This window comes from Salvelinus sp. IW2-2015, linkage group LG16 (assembly GCF_002910315.2).
Source record: "Salvelinus sp. IW2-2015 linkage group LG16, ASM291031v2, whole genome shotgun sequence".
Lineage (NCBI taxonomy): Eukaryota > Metazoa > Chordata > Actinopteri > Salmoniformes > Salmonidae > Salvelinus > Salvelinus sp. IW2-2015.
This window is the reverse complement of record NC_036856.1, coordinates 17501857-17523938: the sequence shown is the minus strand read 5'-3', so window position 1 is coordinate 17523938 and position 22082 is coordinate 17501857. Positions and strand designations below refer to the sequence as shown.

General features: G+C 48.3%; 1 protein-coding gene across 2 annotated transcripts in view; it reads left to right on the top strand.

The window, feature by feature from the left end:
- Window positions 1–22082, top strand: part of adamts10 (ADAM metallopeptidase with thrombospondin type 1 motif, 10) — a 43841-nt gene that overhangs the window by 2468 nt on the left and 19291 nt on the right. The window contains exons 2-15 of one of the 2 annotated variants that reach the window (XM_024003988.2): window positions 2231–2589; window positions 5697–6067; window positions 7589–7748; window positions 7978–8180; window positions 8617–8700; window positions 12235–12380; window positions 14014–14057; window positions 14470–14575; window positions 16162–16308; window positions 16470–16611; window positions 17345–17452; window positions 17541–17686; window positions 18138–18201; window positions 18542–18644. In XM_024003988.2, the coding sequence (XP_023859756.1) occupies window positions 2484–2589; window positions 5697–6067; window positions 7589–7748; window positions 7978–8180; window positions 8617–8700; window positions 12235–12380; window positions 14014–14057; window positions 14470–14575; window positions 16162–16308; window positions 16470–16611; window positions 17345–17452; window positions 17541–17686; window positions 18138–18201; window positions 18542–18644 (1930 nt within the window). In that variant the 5' untranslated portion in view covers window positions 2231–2483. Of the gene's footprint in view, window positions 1–2230; window positions 2590–5696; window positions 6068–7588; window positions 7749–7977; window positions 8181–8616; window positions 8701–12234; window positions 12381–14013; window positions 14058–14469; window positions 14576–16161; window positions 16309–16469; window positions 16612–17344; window positions 17453–17540; window positions 17687–18137; window positions 18202–18541; window positions 18654–22082 lie in introns of both variants that reach the window. The other variant, XM_024003987.2, reaches the window with a different exon arrangement.

Sequence of the window (22082 nt, the reverse complement as noted above, 5' to 3'; positions counted from 1 at the left end):
CTTTGGCCCACCCTGAAATTGCAATTTACAATCCCCTGTTTAATGTCTCTTCTACTGTTGTCCACAAATACCTCCTTGTCTTGCTTTTAAAAAGCACTCTGAACACATTATAATTGAGCTGTATACAGCCCTTTCCAATTTCTGAACCATGCCATTGCCACAATTAGGCATTCAAATTGATCAGAGGTACTCATCTAAGGAAATGATAAAAGCGTCTGCTAAGTGGAATATATTACATGTATATTATAAAATGGCAACAGTACTTACAGGATTATGGCTGTATTGGCCGAATGACAAACACATTGAGTTTTTTCCCAAAGGAAAACTGTTACAAATAGACCCACAAAGACAAATGACAAAATCCCTTTCAAGAGATAGTACAAATTCACAAATTAACAGATTTTTGTCATGTTTCTTAATTGAGCAATGATTTAGTGAGTGTAGAGAGAACTTGAAGACAGTCAGTAAAGCTTTTAAGCAGCTTTGTTTAAAAACACAAAGGCAGTGATAGGGGGGCTGATTATGTGGGCTTTGTTTAAGTAAACAAGATGAAGAAGAGTTTTAATGAAAACATTTGATATCTTGCTGCAAGTCTAATAACCCCACAATAAAATGAGACTCCAACAAGAAGTAATGAAAATATAGGAGAGTTTGGCCAAGCAGGAAATGACTGAAAAAAGCCTTGAGGGAGGGGGCGGAAAGGGCAAAAAGCACGAGGGCTGTGGAGATGGAGAGGGGCTTACAGTTGCTCCATATTTTAAGGGAAGTGGGAACACAAAGCTGACTCACTGTTTTAGGACCCCATTCCGTACGGTACTGTACTGTGAACCGCTGCACTGCAGGGAAACCAGAGGCACATTAAGCGTCCTTCTATCCCACTCACCTCTGTGTGTCAGCTACGTGTGTCAGCTACGTCTGTAGATTGTATGGTAGTCAGCATTATCTGATTATGAGCAGACTATAAGTGTGAAAAGCTTCAGCTGCTCATTTTCAAATGGGCCGGGTCAGTTGTGTCTTACTTGTGCTTGAACAAATGGATCATTGTTCATTAGCTAGATGAATTAATATTTGGTGTAGGAAGACACAACATGGCAAAGCTTCATGCCAGGCTGTCTCTGGAACTGGATATGTGCAATGATCTATAGAACTCAGAAAGCAGTCAGAGAGAGGTGAACCTTAATCCAGGCAGAGGGAAAGCTTACATTTTTTCAGAAGGTGCAAAGATTCTTGTTTATTTCTGCTTCTATCTCTCTCTCTCTCCACACACACATAGTATTTAAGAATGGCTATCCCAGCTCTCTCCGTCTCTCTTACAGCCCCTTGAGCTTTACACTCCCTTTTTCATATTTGTTTTGTCAGGAGGCAACTTGTTTCCTCACTTTCGTCGCCAAATCGTTTCCCATCTGCTTCCGGTTACCTTTGCCTGCAGTTGGTTTGCCGCCAGCCATCTGGGCCAGTGTGGCTTCTTCTCTGTTCTCTGCCCAGACACACTGAAAGAATGATAGAGGCAGGGAGCGGGGTAGGCAGTGTAGCTTGAGGGAAGGTTATCAAAGATTGGGTTTGGGCCTCTCAATGACATTGCCAAAAAGGCTTAGGAACAAAAGTCACAATGTTACTGTAAATAGGACTCCTCATCCAGGCTTTTAACTCGTCTGTACACTTCAAAGTGTGATGGGGGATGGGACATCTTTAGTGTTGTGATGTAATAATAACCAATGCTGCTTTTTTAAAAGCTATTTTTAATCTCCCAAAAAAGCCTGATCTATGGCTAATGGCCTATTCTCGCTGTGTGTGACTGCCTCTTCCCTGTGATGTGGCCAGGCCACATGAGGCCAACAGTGAGTGTGGAAGTAACCCACTGCTTGTCTCAAATTAGGTAATTTCCCCCCACAGCCACTGACATAACACCCACTTCAGCTCCTCTCAGCCTAAGCACAGCGTTTTAAAAGATCAATGCCTTCCTTTCTCTTTCCTGTGAGCAGACGACTAAAAGAGACACAGGGCACCCAGGTCGAGACTTGCTTACCCTGGTCCTCAGATTGTCAGCCAGTGTTTTCCTGGAGTGATTGATCAACTGAAGACGCAGCGGGAGGTGGCTGTTCGTGAGGCACTGACTACAGACTAGATATGTTTGTGTTGTCAGATGGGGACCATTTGGGTCAGGGAGATCTCATGCTCTCTCTCTCCCTCCCCCAATCTCCCCTCACACTAACCTGTTTCTCTTCCACAGGGAGGCCACAGTACATTATAGACTCCGCTATACTCAGAGGCAGTCTCTCCATCTTCCTTTGACTTTGGTCCTACCAGAGAGAGAAGCAGAGAGGCTGTGTGTCCAGAGCGCTCCAGTCCAGTCTCTAGAGGTCTATCCTGCTGCTATGGCCCGTGAGTTTGCTGCGTCCTACTGGTGAGCGAGGGGCATCAGAGGGCAGAAGACATGTTGGGACAGAGGCCTGGGGACTGCACTGAAGCTTGCTGTAGTAACCATGGAAACGGTATGGAGGAACTTTGCCTGCATTGTTGTCATCATCGTCATGGTTGCCACCGAGGTCGCAGAAAGTCAGACTGCTGAAAAGTTCACCCAGTCACACGGTGAGCAGAGATTGGGCCAACTACTTTCTTCTCTTTTGTTTGACATAAATGGAAATGTTTAACTGTGTCAATGTTTGTCATGAATACACACTATGATTATGTAATTATTACTGTCATATTCATTGGGGAATTGGTATTATTCCCTCTTCTGGACTGTGAAAGTGGTTCAACATTTCCAGTCACCTAGACAGTTGAACAGGGTTAACGGACCTGTTCAGTGAACTCTTCCATACAGTGTTGAGGGCCTCCTCTGAGCTGAGCAACACTCTAGGGCAGTGGCCCTGCTGAACTTGAACCCTGCTCTCACAAATCAACTCCAGAGATGGAGAGCCACGCGCCCCACTCACCTCTCCTCAGACAGACCAATCCCCTTTAGGCTCGGACATAAATACCCAGTGTCCATTACAGAACAAGGCACTGATTGTGTATTTCTTATGCTTAACCTCTGCACCCTGCAAGTCATCTGTTTCCAATAGTCTGCTACACTGCTTCCTTGAAAACCACCACAGAACCATTCATTCATCTCCTCTGTTTAAACAAGCACTAGATGAACACCTTTCTAACCCAAAACTGAAACCAGCTCCGTTGATGATGGACGGTAATCATTTGTATGAGTTATCTTTTGTCACAAGTATTCACTAGAAAATGCAACAAGTAGGTCAATGCTTAATTTGTTAAGGCTGTGAAATTCAGTCAGGACAGGCTGTTTAGTACAGTACGTCTGGTGTTATACATTTCAGCACCACTGTTAGATTCCTCCATGCTAGTCACGTCTCCTACAATGGATATTGACTTCTGGTCAAGCGTTAGTTGTTATCTAACTGAGAATGGTCACCTCTTTCAGTCATTCTAGATTAAAACCTTCAACGAAAACAGAACATTTGAAAATGGGGGGCACGAAATCTGTCTATATTTGCTGCCGCACTTCATGACAAGCTGCAGAGTATATTTGGCTAGTCTTTGTGTTTATTTAAAAGGAGAGGACAAATATGTAGACATGGCGTAGTTGGAGAGTTGGGGTTTTTCTGAAAAAAAATTATTTCCCTATTTCTTTGAAATAAGCGAATAATGAGGTAAGCCATCGTGGTAGTGGCAGTAAGTCATTTAGTTTAATGTTATTAAACCATTGCATGGAGTGTATATATAACCTTTCTCTCAGACTAAGACTGAGGCTCCGCAACACAGCCTCATAACTCAGCCAGTCAACTGTCCCAGGTAGAGGCGTGACCGACAGGCATATAGACAGACAGACAGACAGACAGGCTGACAGACAGACATGCAGACCGACAGGAAGGTAGACATGGTGGGAGACAGACAGGGAGACAGACAGGGCGATAGAGAGGGAGACATAGAGGGGGGATAGACAGACAGACAGGCTGACATGGAGGCTGACATGGAGGGTGACGTGGAGGGTGACGTGGAGGGTGACGTGGAGGGTGACGTGGAGGGTGACGTGGAGGGTGACGTGGAGGGAGACGTGGAGGGAGACAGACATACAGGCCGACAGGGAGCGAGACATGGAGAGAGACATGGAGAGAGACAGACAGACAGGGAGACAGGGAGAGAGAGAGAAAGACAGGCAGGCAGAGTTATGAGCAGAGGAACTGCTGACAGGGCCCTATGGTGACGGAGGCAGAGATGGACTTTTTCAGCCAGGCATGGATGAGAGAGAGAGAGAAGCTCCTCTCTGGGAACGCTACAGTAAAAAGGCCACTGTTCTCAATTCCTTCTCTTTTTTTAAAGAGGCTAATTAAAGGTTCCTTTCTTCTGAAAGCAAAAATAAACCGAACCCTGGGTAGTGCTTTATAACAGTTTATTTTACAAAAGGTGAGCACTCTGCAGACCTTTATTATTTTATGGGCCTCTCTCTGTTACCGTTTGGGTTTATTGGTGAGTAATAATAGTTTCCTCCTCCTAGTGATTAGATAATAGATCAAAAGAATTAGAGAAGTGGTTCGCCCTGTAGTGCTACAGAGCTGGGAGCAGCTTTCCATCAGTTGTAGGGGACCTGGGAGAGGATCAGACGCCACGCGACCCTTCAGACCAGACTAGGACCAACTGTACACTTATACTGTAGTTAGCCAACTTCGCTCCCCTATTTTCCATTGTACCAGCCATATTTCCCCTTTGACGTACCCTGTACATGTGGGCACAGTGCGTTGGGAGGGTGCTGGCAGCAGAATGGTAGCCTTATGAAAGCAGTGGTGCAGCCCAGTCAGGCCACTAGCCTCACTCATTAATTAGACAGGCTTATCAGGTTGCTGGACAGATTACTGCTGCGCTGCAGAGAGAGAGCTATTGCACAGAGCAGGGAGGGCATGAGGAGCAGCTGTATAGCTGTGGAACCATGGAGGAGGGGAGAGTAGGGGTACAGTACACTTTTGAAACTATGCCTCATTAAGTCCTTCCAAATATTTGACCGGTCTACTTTATCTGACCGCTGCCCTCCGAGTCCCCTCCAGTCCTCCAGGAGGCTTTCCTGGGCCAGATACTTTTGACCCTAAAAAATACCACTTTTTATGTGGGGCAATTGTCTGAAATGTTGTAGTAGAGGAATTCAAAGCTCATATAACTGACTGTTGCAGAATGTGCTGAAGGATGTGAAACGGGGTTGGAGGGGTTTGGAGGGGGCTGGGGGCCTCTAATGGTGCTTGCTGTTTATTTAAGCTGGCCTGGCCACATAAACAGAGAGGCTGGGTCCGGACTCACGGTACAGACACTAATCCCTGCCTGTTTACTCTCAGTGGGGAGGGCTGTTTCTCCACAAAACAAGGCAAAAGGCCTTGATGAAAACGGGACTAATTTCTGTTGACCTTTCCTCTGTTAGTGCAGTGTTTGGAGCACCGTGTTTGGACAATAAATCTCCGGGCCCGCGGCCAGAGACAGGAAGTATAGGATTTCAGGGTTGCTATGGAGACAGCCTTGGGAGGAATAGCGTGGACTGAGAAGTCCTCAAGAATCCCACTAGTCACTACTGACTAAGGCCTGTCCTCATAAGCTTTAAGCCGTGATGATAATGCACATACTGTATATTCTACCAAAGTTGATTTGAAATGTCATTGACTGTGAGTGTTTGTGCTCTGTCTCCTCTCTCTGTCTCTGTCCAGCTACGTTCCTGTCTAGCCTGGGCCAGTATGAGATCGCCATCCCGGTTCGCGTAGGGCCGCAGGGCGAGACCCTGCACACAGGGGATGGGGGTGCAGACAGCCCCAACCACCATCGGCGGAGCCGCCGCAGTGCTGAGAACCAGCAACAGGACCTGTCCCAGCTGTACTACCAGCTCTCTACCCCCACAACCAACTTTCTCCTCAACCTGACCCTGCAGGGGGGCCTGCTGTCCCGTCAGTTCCGTGTAGAGTACTGGAGGAGGGGCCGTCTGGCCTGGAGCCACCCTTATGCCCCCCAGTGTCTCTATGTAGGCCATCTGCAGGATCAGCCCCACTCTAGCAAGGTGGCTCTCAGCAACTGTAATGGCCTGGTAAGAACCTGACCCATCTAGTACTGCTAGCACCACTGGTCTGTTGTCCTGTTGCTCTGTTGTCTTGTTGTGTTGTTGTCCTATTGGCCTGTTGCTCTGTTGTCTTGTTGTTCTGTTGTCTTGTTGTTCTGTTGTCTTGTTGTTCTGTTGTCTTGTTGTTCTGTTGTCTTGTTGTTCTGTTGTCTTGTTGTTCTGTTGTCTTGTTTCGCTGTTGTCTTGTTTCGCTGTTGTCTTGTTTCGCTGTTGTCTTGTTTCGCTGTTGTCTTGTTTCGCTGTTGTATTGTTCTGCTGTTGTCCTATTGGCCTGTTGTCTTGTTGTTCTGTTGTCTTGTTGGCCTGTTGTCCTATTGGCCTGTTGTCTTGTTGTCTTATTGTCCTATTGGCCTGTTGTCTTGTTTCTCTGTTGTCTTGTTGGCGTGTTGTTCTGTTGCTCTGTTGCTCTGTCGTCTTGTTTCTCTGTTGTCTTGTTGTGCTGTTGTCTTGTTGTGCTGTCCTTGGCCTCCTGTCCTTGACCCAGGGCTAATGGAGCTCCAGAGGAATCCTCTCCCTCTGAGTGTAACGTTATGATTCTGTGTACTAGGATACCTCTGACCCTGGATCCTGGACTAGACCAGGGCACCTGTCTGGACCACATGCTATTCTGGAGCAGTAATGCACCTGTGTAAACAAGGGATTACCAAAGCCCATTGTTATCACCAGACTTCCCCTGCTGGTCACAACTCATAATGTCACTAAGGCATGTTCACAGCTGGACGTCCAGACCATTCAGTAGCCAGCTAGCACCTCCGCCCACAGCAGACCCTTTTGAAATAATAAAATCAGTCAAATGACACAATTCCAATCTGCCTTTTGACACATGAAAGCATTCTCCTTATCCATCTATTCTTGTGATCCCTTTACAGCTAATAACTAATTGGGCCCATAATAACAGGGCGAAATGCAACCAAGGATTAAATCTGCTCACAAAGTGTTAATAAGCCCTACACGTAATTACTTGTGGTCAGACTAGCATAACTTAATTCAGCAGGGAATCCGCTGTGTGTCCACGAGAGCATCACTAAACACATTACAGGATTAGGTGCACTGTGAAAGTGCGCTGCTATTGTAGCGACTAGAGAGGGCCAGGGGGGGAAACACTCACTGTGACCTCAGAGGCTGCAGCCAAGAGATCTAATCAGGGGAAGTGTCTCCCTGTCTCCTCTCTGTGGAAAGACTCAGATAGGACCACTCTCCCTATGTATCTGACCTACAGACATGTCTGGGAGAGGTGAGGGCCTGTACTTGTTTAGGCCCAGGTTGATGAGAGACTGATATGATTATCATCCCAGGCCAGGGATAGTTATGTACTCTACTGTATCCACTGAGGGGAGGTGAGATGTTAGAGACTGGCTGTAGACAGACAGAGACCTCCAGTATGCTACTGTAATGGGCCTGACAGGCACCAGAGATGTCCGTTTTTGTCCTGTCACCACCAGCCTTCAGAGGGCCCCTGGCTCACCTCTGCTTCCCTGACTTTTCCAGCAGGGGGTGATCGTGGCAGGGGGTGAGGAGTATATCATCGAGCCTCTGACCCCGGCCGAAAACCTCACGAGGGCGGAGAGGGGGGAGAGCCAACCCCATGTGGTCTACAAGAGGTCATCTCTTCGCCACCAGTACATGGACCAATCCTGTGGGGTCATCGGTAGGTAGAGCTATCTGGGTCCTGGGTACAACATGCCCCGTTAAACTCATGTTTCACAGGTTAAGATTAGATCAGCAAACAGTCGTTTATGATATCTGCTGTACAGCAGACTCAGTTTACAGGACATAATAACCTGGTTTTAATACATGCACATTAATGCCACTCTTATCAGGTAGTGTACCCTCTCCTCTCTCAATGCCATTAACCCCTCTTTGTGACTGTTCTTCAGATGAGAAGCCAGGGAAAGGTATGGCCTGGTGGCAGAGGACTCTGAAGACACCTCCCAACCCCATCGGCCGAGGCCAGCTGCCCCTGAAGAGGTCTGTGAGCAGAGAGCGCTACGTAGAAACACTGGTGGTGGCCGACAAGATGATGGTGGGGTACCACGGCCGCCGGGACATCGAGCAGTACATCCTGGCTGTCATGAATATTGTAAGTTTCACATCGAGTCAGATCACTACAACTGGCAAGGTGGAAAACTTGGAAAATACTTGTCCTATCCACTTTGTCTGTGTTTCGGATTGAGTCTATGATTGTTGTTACTGTATTGAATGGTTCTACAGATAGTGTAGTCGAGGTCGTAACGTGTAGTACTATTCCTTCACAGGATATCACTTCACACCCTGTCCATCAGATGGCTAAGCACACACTCATGAATGGAATGTATTTAATGAATGGTTGGCCTTATTTTACTGTTCCACACCAGGTTGCATCCATCCTGTCACAAAATCCCAAACAGAAGAAATTAAACTACAGGAGTGTACTGTAAAGTAACCCAAATTACACAGGTTTCTAGGTTGTAAGTGGTAGTGATTAATGATGTCAGCTCTTTTTAAGACTGGTCTTTTCTTGTTTCCCTGGAGGTCAGGTTGCCAAACTGTTCCAGGATTCTAGCCTGGGGAATGCAGTGAACATCGTGGTGACCCGCCTCATCCTGCTCATGGAGGACCAGGTATTCTCTTCTGGACCCATCCTTGAAAAACCTCTGCCTTTCAATGGGGTCTGCATCCATCCACCCTGCCTCCTCTCTGCATCTCACTCCTAGTCCAGTCCAGCCTGTTGTCTAGGCCAGCATCTATGAGCTCCTTGTTTGTGTCAAATTATTGGCTTAAGTGTCCTTCCTCCCCTGCTCCCAGCAGAAAATGTCTTGTAAGTGGAGCCATTTGCGGTGGTGGAGAGAGAGCGACCTGCCAGGCGGCCCAGCCATGACTGCACTTGTTGTTGCTGGTGACCTCTCGGGCTGTTGCTATGACGTACATTAGTGCCCTAGAAAAGTGCATATAAAAAGCTAAATATGAAGCCGGTGCAGGCGGGCGTCACTGTGGCCTAGTGTTCTGTCCACCTGCTGCCTGGTGATTGACATGAATGTCACGTCATGTTCTTGATCCCTGTCCAGTCCAGCAGGCCAGCCAGCCAGGCCATGGCACTGTGCTGCTAACGGCATGCGGTCAGACTGAGTGCCAGGACAGGGTTACACTCTCTGGCGTAATGTGGACATTATAAGCTTCAAAGGGTATTAGAAAGGGTATTACTAGTGGGTTTGCAGTGAAGGTACTGTGGCAGTCTAATAACCCTTTTCCAACTCATATCTCCTGTCATCCCGTATATGCTCACGTTGACAGCCCCTGTCATCCCGTATATGCTCAGGTTGACAGCTCCTGTCATCCCGTATATGCTCAGGTTGACAGCGCCTGTCATCCCGTATATGCTCACGTTGACAKACCCTGTCATCCCGTATATGCTCACGTTGACARSYCCTGTCATCCCGTATATGCTCAGGTTGACAGCACCTGTCATCCCGTATATGCCCAGGTTGAAATTGATAGATTTAGTCATTGATTAGCACCTTAATTGGAACACAGTGGCTGTACAGTAACATGCAATACATGACATCAGAGCTCAGTTTCTCCGCTTCACAGAGATGTATTTTATATATTTTTTACTTTAGTTTATTTAGTAAATATTTTTTGGGAACTGCTGGTACGGGTGTTGTTAGCCCCGAGACAAAGTCAGGGGCCGGCAAACCGTTCCATTGCCATTTGGGCTCCCAAGTAGCGCAGTGGTCTAAGGCACTGCATCTCAGCTAGAGGCATCACTACAGACAACCTGGTTCAAATCCAGACTGTATCACAACCGGCCGTGATTGGGAGTCCCATAGGGCGGCGCACAATTGGCCCAGCGTCTCTGAGTTTGGCCGATGTTGGCTGTCATTGTAAATAAGAATTTGTTCTTAACTGACTTGCCTAGTTAAATAAAGGTTAAATAAAAAAATTATAAATACTGGCTGGCAATGTTCTTATCCCTTGCTAGCTAACCAGGCAACTACGGCTAATTTACAGTCACGTCAAACAGTGCAGCCAGAATAACAACAGTAGCTGCATTTGTTTAAGCTGACACATCCATAACAATGAGGTAATGAGGCACGAATTCGCCTGGCATAGAAAATGTGTTCTCTCGTCATACTGTTGTTGAGAGGTGCTAGCCAACAACACATCTAACACAATCTTTTCAAACTGAAGCTGGGAAGACTGCAAACTAGCTGCACTTCGTTTCATTGTAAATTTTTTCAATTGACATTTCTTTGTATATATCCATAAAAATGATGCCAGCTGATTCATGATTTCAACTGGCTGAGAAACGCTGCCTGCCTCTGTCTCTTCCCTGACACCTACACGTTCATTACTATGGGAGAGGAGATCGAATTTGAATATTGAAACAATGTCGCAAATGTCGGAGAGACAGACTGCAAGGTTTTTACAAATCTCCGTTGTTGAAAACTAAATGTTACTCGAAAAGAAATGTGAGATAATGTCTAGATTTTTATAGTGGCGATCACGTTTATAAAGTGCCTGGCTGGGCTGATGAGACAGTGGATTGCACACTCAGATGGAACACACTCAGATGAGTAAATAGGCATTTTAATGTCATAGTGGTGGTAACTTGTGGTAACACCGGCTGGAATGCGCATTTAACCAATCAGCATTCAGGATTAGACCCACCCGTTGTATAAAAGTTTGTTTTGTCGTATTGTGAAGAACATTTGCCGTGGAACACACACCTGAATGCACTCATGACTCCYTTCTATGCGCACCAAAATTATTATCTGTTAGTCTGAAGTGCCTTTTGAAAGCCTAACACTGTAACATTGTATTTTATTACTCAGATAGCCATGTTGGCAATAGAATAAGCTTTCAAATGATGCCCACCTGACCCAGACTGTGATTGTATAGTATAATGAAAATGTTTGGATTGTGTAAACAACAGTAATTGTGTGATGGTGGGGACGCAGGTCTGTGTTGTAAACAAACATCTATAAGTGTGCTTGCTTCAGTTCCTCAATAGTAAAGCTAGGAGAGCTAAAAAATAAAGCCTTAGTGGAAGGCTCTTTCCTTGAGCCATAAAAGTGCAATGGAATGACTTAGGAACTGTGCAGTTTGGAGAGGTGTGTGGCCACTTGGAGACACCAATGAGACCTCTCACTCAAACCCTTGTAATAGTTTTTCTTACATAGTACAAAATGTATATTCATATTCTTATTATGTTTGCTGAATGTATCCAGGGTATTTTCAGATTTCATTATTGACAAATGCTGTGAAAAGTACAGTAAATGTAAAATGCACATATAAAATCAACAGTGTAATGTTTGGATTCAGTCTTGTCAGATGAACTGTTGTGTCCTCACCTTTTGGTCTGATAATTTCACCAGTTGCTACCATGGTCATGCATTTGGTTTTAATATTTATTCTGTAAGAAACATTTCAATTTGGCCCTATCCATATGGGCCCATTTCGACGAGTTTAAGGGGTTAACAACCTGTATGATTCATACCAGATAGCTGCAAATAAGCTCCTGAAATTTGCCCCGGGCATACAGTATGTCATCTGACAAATAAATAAATGTTATGATCATTAGCAGTAGTATTAGTGTTATTCTTGCCATTTGGTCTGTTGAGATTGGGGTAAGAACAAAAGTTGTCTCCCAGAGCAGAGACTTCCAAGCTGAAAAGTGCCCCTGGAAAACAAAACAGGCCAGCCAGCCCACTGAGCCCAGAGATGGATTGTGGGATGTGACAATTACTAGTTATGTCATCACCATGTGCATTCCTGTGTTACGAGCATACTCAGCTGTAGCCAGGAGAGTATTCCCTCCCCCTGCCAGGGCGGCTAATGGCAGAGGGAGAGTAAAGCAGTAGAAGTTCAATAGCCTCGTGGCAGAGGGCTGGGCTGCCTAATACTAGGCTCATTGCACAGCTATGGTTGTACTGATAAATTCTGTTTATGTAGTGGAAATTAATTATTGGACCACCTGGGGAATGTCTGTCTCATTACTCCCTCTGGCTTATAAATGATTGTTAGGTGGTGGCAGATAGTAAAAGTGACATATCTATGAAAACATAAAAGTGATTATACAGTAATTAAATTATTTCACTGTACTCTGTTCCTGAATATATTGATTTCAGTATTACCTCTCTGTCTCTGTCTGTCAGCCGACTTTAGAGATAAACCACCATGCAGGGAAGTCCCTGGACAGCTTCTGTAAGTGGCAGAAATCCATCCAGAACCGGAATGGCAATGGGAACGCCATCCCAGACAACGGCATTGCTCACCACGACACTGCCGTGCTCATCACCAGGTCAGCACTCACAGCACCGGAACATTCTTAGTGATTCAGTGTTCACAACTCTTGACTTTTGCGTAAAGCATTAATTGAGGCCAATGGGGAAATTTTGTGAAAATTTGAGAGTTGTGCACAGATCTCAAGACAGAATACTGATCTAAGTACTCAAAGGCACCCTCTAGCATTGTCAATTGATTTAAAAAATATATATTTGACCTTTATTTAACTAGGCAAGTCAGTTAAGAACAAATTCTTATGTACAATGATGGCCTACCAAAAGGCAAATTGCCTCCTGCAGGGAAAGGGGCTGGGATTAAAAATAAAAATAAATGAAATAAAAAATATAGGACAAAACACACATCACAACAAGAGACAACACAACGCTACATAGAGACCTAAGACCACAACATAGCATGGTAGCAACACATGACAACACTGCATGGCAGCAACACAACATGACAACAACATGGCAGCAGCACGACATGGTAGCAGCACAAAACAGGGTACAAACATTATTGGGCACAGACAACAGCACAAAGGGCAAGAAGGTAGAGACCACAATACATCACGCAAAGCAGCCACAACTGTCAGTAAGAGTGTCCGTGTGTCTTTGAATGAGTAGATTGTTCAGTTTGAGTGTTTGTTGCAGCTCGTTCCAGTCACTACCTGCAGCGAATTGAAAAGATGAGTGACCCAGGGATGTGTGTGCTTTGGGTCCCTTTAACACAATGTGACTGGCGGAACAGGTGCTGTATGTGTAGTATAACAATGCACATAATGAAACCTCTAGCCTAATTCCTTAATGATCCACCACTGAGTCTATTGGACAAACAGAATATATTGTGCTCAAATCCTTATTTGAATCACGGTTTTAGTAAGAACTAACTCCATATTCTGCCCTCGAGATGCCTCTGAGTTCACTGACACCTTCCTTGCCTCATGGCCTGTCATTTTCGCCAAGTGTGCGTTAGTGTCTGGTCCTGTCTGGAGTGACGAAACCTAGGCTGTTATGCTCAACTGAGCATCTGGAGAGAGAGTGTTGTAGAGAGGGAGAGAGAGAAGGAATCAGAGCACAGCTGCCTTGAATCTGACAGCCCTGAGCCGGGCCAAGGAAGCAAAGTGCAGTTTAGTGAGGCACTCTATTTAGGGGGGAAACAGCAGTGGAAACACAATACTGCATGCAGAGCGATACAACAGAGCACTACTCACTGAAAAACACTCCTCTGCTTATGCATGGGCCCCTGTTCCTAGTAGCTTGGAGTATCTTGGGATGTTTGGTCTGTGAGAACAGGTTCTTTATATGAAGACTTTTATCAAAGAGGGATGGAAAATTAAGTAACCATCCTTTTAGTAAACGTCCTTTTATTTCCTGCCATTGTTCAGACCGTATCAGTTACTTATCAGGTCTGCTATGTGTCCATAGGGCTTAGTGTCGGAGAGAGAGAGAGAGAGAGAGAGTGGGGGAGGGAGAAAGCAACAGCGAGAGAGGAGAGTGTGTATTTGTGAGAGTCTTCGTGTGTGTGTGATGACATGTTTGAGTGCTTTTTGCTGAATGTATGTTTTAGTGTGAGTGCATGTCAGGGTGTGGACGCACCGACTGCCAGAGTATTCATTTTTGTAAACGGTTTATTTTCCTTCCTGTTCCCAGGTACGACATCTGCATCTACAAGAACAAGCCATGTGGAACCCTAGGTAGGACCTTTGGTTAAACCTGCCCGCACAGCCCAGGAGAGGGCCAACCCTGGGCACACACTGCACACACACAGGCTGCTTGTTGGGAAGCACTGTGCTTCAGTGTCAGACTGTATATAATCTAGCGCTGCCAGGGGAGGGGGTGTGACTCAGGAAACTGCCCTCATTTTGACTTTGCACTCCCTCACTATTAAGTACCTACCTACCATATCTCTGCTGCAGCTGACTAACCAGCATGACTGACTAGCACAATCTTAAAATGACACGTAGATGCAGAATTGTAGGTTTTAGATAAGCATGTAACTGTATATATTTTTACTTGTATCACCTCTGTATGTGCTTCAGCATGCATGAATTGGAATTGACATGTATGGCTATGTTAGAGACAGTATTGTGTGTCTCTCCTTCCCAGGTCTAGCTCCAGTGGGGGGGATGTGTGAGCCAGAGAGGAGCTGCAGTATCAACGAGGATATCGGGCTGGCCACAGCCTTCACCATCGCCCACGAGATAGGACACACGTAAGACGCTCACCCACGTCACCTATATCACCCTAATGTCCCTCATCACTGTAACAGTTATAGCCTTCATCACCTTTGACAAACCCTTTGGTCTTTAGGCTCAACTTCTGCTTTATGGACCTTGGCTGTTTGAATAAACCACTCTTTCATTGGTGTTATCTGTGACCCCTCATAGGAAACCCTGCCCCTATCCTGGCTTCTGCCGCTGCCTCACCCAACTTGCCCATACCCCCCACCCCTGCCCCTATCCTGGCTTTCTCCGTGCTCTCACCAACTCGCCCATACCCCCACCCCTGCCCCTATCTGGCTTCTGCCCCTGCCTCTCACCCAACTTGCCCATACCCCCCACCCTGCCCCTATCCTGGCTTCTGCCCTGCCTTTCACCCAACTCGCCATAACCCCCACCCCTGGCCCTATCCTGGCTTCTGCCCCTGCCTCTCACCCAACTCCCCATACCCCCCACCCCTGCCCCTTCCTGGCTTCTGCTCTCACCCAAATCGCCCATACCCCCACCCCTGCCCATCCTGCTCTGCCCCTGCCTCTCACCCAACCGCCCATACCCCCACCCCTGCGCCCTATCCTGGCTTCTGCCCCTGCCTCTCACCCAACTCGCCCATACCCCCCACCCCTGCCCCTATCCTGGCTTCTGCCCCTGCCTCTCACCCAACTCGCCCATACCCCCACCCCTGCGCTGACCGGGGCTAAACTGGCCCAGCCTCAGTGGGAGATTGCTGTTAGATTAGAGCTGTACCAGAGGGAGAAGTTACATAACTACCTCCATGAGTTATTTCCATCAATACACAACTTGTTAATAGCTTTATATTTTCTTTGTCATATTTATAACAAGTGGAACAAGTTATGACTGTGGCTGGTACCGTATATCATTCTGGGCCTACCTCCGGGCCTGGCAGTAGGCATGTCTTTTGTGCCTTCTCTCCAAGACACTTTGTTTTACTTGCTGGCCTGGCATACCAGCCGATCTGCCTCACTTACTCATGCATACATATTTATCTAGGCGTATGCCTGAGTAACATCGGACATGCTCCACTGGACATGCTTGTCATTTCCAAACCTCTTCATTCCCTGCCATGAAAGAGGATTCTGTTAGATTTGCTCTGATATTTTACTTTCAAAAGCCATGACTTGATATCATTTTTGAAAGTCCACTATTTTTGCTAAGTAATTGAGTGTGCCATTTACCTACGTGTGGACACAGGCCTCTGAGGAATTTCCACAGGTGGCAAACCCATTGGTGCTCCCCCCTAATGGCTAGTCCAGGTACCTTTGAACTGGATGGGGTGCTTGTACCCTGGGGCTGTCTAGACGGTGGGCCTTGTCTTTTACAGTGCATATGGAAGTCTGTGTCAGACAGAGAGAGCAGAGCACAGAGACACTTTGCTGTCTGTTAAATCTGCACAGGCCCAGTTCCGCACTCATGGTGTTAATATGATTTTAACAGGGAGAGGATGTTTGAGCAAAACATTTCCTTTTACTCGATACATCACCAATATCCCCAATAACTTTTTCACTCATGCTCAGTCACCCAGGAGATATATCAACGCAGTACCATCTGTCTCTCCCTGCAGGTTTGGGATGAACCATGACGGAGTGGGCAACGCCTGTGGCTCCCGCAGTCAGGAGACAGCCAAGCTGATGGCTGCACACATCACCATGAAGACCAACCCCTTCGTCTGGTCTGCCTGCAGCCGAGACTACATCACCAACTTCCTGGAGTGAGTCTGACACTCACCTCCAATACACAGGATATTAAAGGGAGTTGCAGGGTTTGTTATGTGTGGACAGTGGGATAGATGAACTAGCTAGGTACATTGTGGGTGAGGTCCATGTTTGTTGGGCCCGTTTTCATTCTAGTCTCCTGTTTGTTTCCCTACAGCTCAGGTATGGGTTCATGCCTCAACAACGTCCCCCCGAAGCAGGAGTTTGTGTACCCCACCACGGCCCCCGGCCAGGCCTACGATGCAGACGAGCAGTGCCGCTTCCAGTACGGAGTGAAGTCTCGGCAGTGTAAATACGGGGTACCTACTCACCTTCCTCTTCTAACTCGCCTGATAAGGCTGTATGGTCATTTTTAGCTGACAGATCCATTCAGTACTATGTGTGACCATGTAGAAATTATACTGACACAAATCTTCTGATCCATCAGTACCACGTGCACCGTATGTCCTCTCCCGCCTTCCCCTACTCCAGAGCAGACATGCGTTTCTCCTCTCCACCGTTTGTAGGCCAGCTCTCCTCTCCTCTCTGGCATATCTCTGGCTCTCTGCCCACTGTGATCAGTGCAGCATGAAGGCAGACAGAGTAGCCACTAGCCACTGGATATACTGCTATTTATTTGTCTCCTAGCTAGAGTTGACATGTTCTTTTTAACCAGTCCCATTGGTTTTTGGCCCCATGTTGAAGAGTTTATGAAGAAGTCTTGTGCTATCTTTATTGTATAACATATTTTTATGAGATGGTCTATTTTATTGGCCCGACAGCTGAGTGAACAGACATCTGGCACAAAATAGTACTTTATAGTGTCATTATCATTGATACTATGCAGTCAGTACAATAAAATACAGTGCCATATGTTATTGCCGTTGTAAAAGCCTTAAATACATTAGCACCACAGAGCCCAGCAGTAGTTGAACCAACCGCTGGTGCCGTCTGCTCCGGGTCAGTGGGCTCTCTTGGCTGGGCTCATCAGGGCCTGATGTCTCTATATGGTCTGAAAGGGACATACTCTGACAGCTCTCACTGTGTCTTTAGGAAGTCTGCAGTGAGCTGTGGTGCATGAGCAAGAGCAACCGCTGCATCACCAGCAGCATACCCGCTGCAGAAGGAACCATCTGTCAAACCAATACCATAGAGAAAGGGGTAAGCACTGGAATGTTCCATGATCAGCAGAAATGGGGGGGGGGGGTTGTTTGGTTTTTATTTCATTAGTCTTCTGTGTGTGTTACAGTGGTGCTATAAGAGGGTGTGTGTGGCCTACGGGACCCGGCCAGAGGGCGTGGACGGCGGGTGGGGTCTCTGGACCCCCTGGGAGGAGTGCAGCCGTACCTGTGGGGGAGGAGTGTCCTCCTCCATCCGCCATTGTGACAGCCCCAGGTGAGTGGTGCTGCAGATGAATGGGGATGTGGATCTCAACTCTGGCCATAGGACGGACAGTAGGCAGTGAATTCACAGCCACTGTAGAGCTGTAAAGCCATTGGGTTGTATCTGGCTGGCTCCTTCCTAACTTGTTTGTGGAGGATGATAGATGCCAGTCTACCACCAATCATTTTAACATCCCACTATAATCACCCACGTGCAACAATGACAGCCGTATTAAAGGATATCAACATAGACAGTGGCAAACTGACTTTTTTCTGGTGTTTCTACTGAGGAGTTAGTCTAATTGACTTGGATAGCTGAGTAATAAAAATCCAGACTGTCAGAGATTGAAACAGGGTGGTAGAGCGAGGCTAGCCAGGCGGGAGGAGAATAGAGCCCAGTGTGATTGGGGAGTTATTGTTCAATTGCACTCAGATGTGTTTTGCCTCTGCTTTTCTGGTTCCAGGCCAACGATTGGTGGAAAGTATTGTCTGGGAGAGAGGAAGCGCTTCAGATCGTGCAATATTGATGTGAGTGGGGGAGCAGAGCAGAGTGGAGAAGTAGCTCCCTCTGAGAGGCCTACAGTACCATCACCATACTCATCCTGGTCCGGCCCAACTCTACAGCTCTCAGACTGACCTAATTAACAGCAGCCTGCCCAGCCCAGAATTAATTCCCTCAGTGTGTGGATGTGTGTGTCCGTGTGTGCATTTGGTGGAGTGTAGAGGCTACTATGAGTTCAGTCTTACTTTAAATGACTGCTGGGAGCAAAAGAGACAGGGGAGGGGATAAAGTGGAGGTCTGATGTTGAGAGGCCTGAGATTTGACTGACACAGAGCTGATCTCTGCCCCTCTGTGTGTCTGTCTCAGGAGTGCCCTGCAGGCTCTCAGGATTTCCGGGAGATTCAGTGCTCCGATTTCGACAACGTTCCTTTCCGGGGGAAATTCTACACCTGGCAACCCTACAGAGGAGGTGCGTACAGTAAGTGTGTGTGTCCCCCCCTCCTCCACAGCAGACTGGGATACATCATTACAGAGGTAACTACACTGTCTGCTCGGTGGTCATTTCAGGTTGAAAACGTCTGTAGACAGTCTGACACATCTGCCTGTGAGTTCACAGAGAGAGAATAGTGCAGCAGCACATGGGGAGAGCTGAGCAGGAGAGTGCTGCCAGACCGTGGGCCCAGAAAGGGAAGAGGGGAGAGCAGAAAAGAAGAGAGGAGAGGAGAAGGCGAGAGAGAAGGAGAGGGGAAAGCTGCAGACAATCTCCTGTCTGGCTAGAATTCCTGTGCTTGATGAGCGCTGCTCTGGATGCGAAAGATAAATACTTTCGACGACATAGCTGCCTTTAATCTACCAGTCCAATAACATAATGGCTTACAGAGGGGCCCTCCAACTCCAGGCAACAAGTGCTCCTTTCATCAAGTCAGCTGATTTTACAATGGAAATCCCTTGCAGCTGTTAAAATACGAGCTGTGCCACAGTCTGCCCTGCGTTAGGGCCATATCACACATCCCAGCCCCCTTCTCTCCCCTCACTCACTCACTTCTGCACTCTCCTTCTACATTCCTCCCTATTTCTCCCTCTCTATCCTGCTTTCTTTCCCCCTCTCTCTTGCTCTTTCCTCTCTCCTCTCTGCTGCCTCTCTCTCTCTGTCTGTCTGTCCTGTAGTCGGACACCTCTAGCAGACCATCGGGCTCAGACAGCCAAGGATAGTTCATTAAAAAAAAAGCGTGCAGCATTTTAGCAGTCATATAATTTTTTTCCTGAGGCATAAGCCATCCACATTGTTGCGCTTGGTCCAACAACTTTCGCAGGCTGCCTTCCTCCAGCAGGCCCCCCAAGTCAGTCAGCCCCCATCCATCCATCCATCCAGCCTACAAACCTGCTTAGCTTCAGACTGGAGGCAGGCCTGCCAAAGCACAGCACCATGGGAGTTAGAGTTTTCCATCATCCCACAGCTTTGTCATCCGCAAGCCTCACAGGCAGCACATACTGTACCTGTTTCAGCGGTGCCAGCACAAACAGAGCCCAAAAGGGATTTCAACAACTTTTCAAACAGTGGAACTAGCTGGAAATGGGTATACTTGGCTTGTACACAGCCGTGGCAGTATTAGATGACTTGTCACAGCCCATAAAGTGATATGTTAGACTATGGGCTGCTCTCCCAGCTCACAGGGTAACAGTCTGGGGGGTTGTGGGCTGTGATGCCAGAGCACCCTGGCTAAGAGAGAGGCTTCATGGGAGGCCAGTGGAAAGTCACTCTGCTGCCTGCCTGCCTGGTCCTGACTGTCAGCTGGTTCCACTGTGCTGCCTGCCTGGTCCTGACTGTCAGCTGGTTCCACTGTGCTGCCTGCCTGGTCCTGACTGTCAGCTGGTACCACTGTGCTGCTTGCCTGGTCCTGACTGTCAGCTGGTTCCACTGTGCTGCCTGCCTGCAGAGAGAGAACTGCCTGGTCCTGACTTGTCAAAGCTGATTCCAGCTGTGACTGCCCTGCCTGGTCCTGACTTGTCAGCTGTTCCACTGTGCCTGCCTGCCTGGTCCGACTTGTCAGCTGGTTCCACTGTGCTGCTGCCTGGTCTGGACTTGTCAGCTGTTCATCGTGCTGCCTGCCTGGTCCTGACTGTCAGCTGGTTACCACTGTGCTGCTTGCCTGGTCCTGACTTGTGCAGCTGGTTACCCTGTGCTGCCTGCCCTGGTTCCTGACTGTCAACTGGTTACCACTGTGCTGCCTGCCTGGTCCTGACTGTCAACTGGTTACCTCTGTGCTGCCTGCCTGGTCCTGACTGTCACTGGTTACCCTGTGCTGCCTGCCTGGTCCTGACTGTCACATGTGTATCCCTGATCTGTGCCTGCTGCCATGGTCCTGACTGTCCAGCTGTTACCACTGTGCGGCTTGCTGGACCTGACTGTCACTGGTTCACTGTGCTGCCTGCCTGTCCTGACTTGTCACCTGGTTCCAGCTGGGCTGCCTGGGTCCTGGCCCCTTGTCAGCTGGCCAACTGTGCTGCCTGCTGTCCTGACTTGTCAGCTTGACCATGTGCTGCTGCCTGGTCTGACTTGTCATCTGGTTCCACTGTGCTGCTGTCCTGATCCTGACTTGTCACCTGGTTTCCATGTGCTGCCTGGTCCTGACTTGTCAGCTGTGATCCACTGTGCTCCTGCCTGGTCCTGTGACTTGTCAGCTGGTTCCACTGTGCTGCCTCTCGCCTGGTCTGACTTGTCAGCTGGTTCACTGTGCGCCTGCCTGGTCCTGACTTGTCGCTGGTTCCACTGTGCTGCCTGCCTGGTCCTGACTGTCAGCTGTCCAGTGGCGCCGGCTGGTCCTAGCTCGGTACCCTGTGCTGCCTCTGCCTGGGTCCTGACTGTCATGGTTACCCTGTGCTGCCTGCCTGGTCCTGACTTGGCCCATACTGGTTACCACTGTGCTGCCTGCCTGGTGCTGACCTGTCAACTGGTTACCCTGTGCTGCCTGCCTGGTCCTGAACTTGTCTGCTGGTTCCACTGTGCTGCCTGCCTGGCCTGACTGTCAGCTGGTCCACTGTGCTGCCTGTCTGATCCTGACTTCACCTGGTTCCACTGTGCTGCCTGGTCCTGACTTGTCAGCTGGATCCACTGTGCTGCCTTCCTGGTCCTGACTTGTCAGCTGGTTCCACTGTGCTGCCTGCCTGGTCCTGACTTGTCAGCTGGTTCCACTGTGCTGCCTGCCTGGTCTGACTGTCAGCTGGTTCCACTGTTCTGCCTGTCTGGTCCTGACTGTCAGCTGGTACCACTGTGCTGCTTGCCTGGTCCTGACTGTCAGCTGGTTACCACTTGTGCTGCCTTGCCTGGTCCTGACTGTCAGCTGGTTACCCTGTGCTGCTGCCTGGTCCTGACTGTCAGCTGGTTACCCTGTGCTGCTGCCTGATCCTGACTTGTCACCTAGTTCCACTGTGCTGCCTGGTCCTGACTTGTTCAGCTGGTTCCACTGTGCTGCCTGCCTGGTCCTGACTTGCAGCTGGTTCCACTGTGCTGCCTGCCTGGTCCTGACTGTCAGCTGGTTACCCTGGTGCTGCCTGCCTGATCCTGACACTTGTCACAGCTGGTTCCACTGTGCTGCCTTGCCTGGTCCTGACTGGTCAGCTGGTTCCATGTGCTGCCTGCCTGATCCTGACTTGTCACCTGTTCACTGTGCTGCCTGGTCCACTGTCAGCTGGTTCACTGTGCTGCCTGCCTGATCCTTGACTTGTCACTGTGTCCACTGTGTGCTGCCTGGTCCTGACTTGTCAGCTGGTTCCCTGTGCTGCCTGCCTGGTCCGACTTGTCAGCTGGTTCACTGTGCTGCCTGCCTGGTCCTGACTTCAGCCTGGTTACCGGTCTGTGCGCCTGTCCTGATCCTGACTGTCAGCATGGTTCCACTTCTGTGCTTGC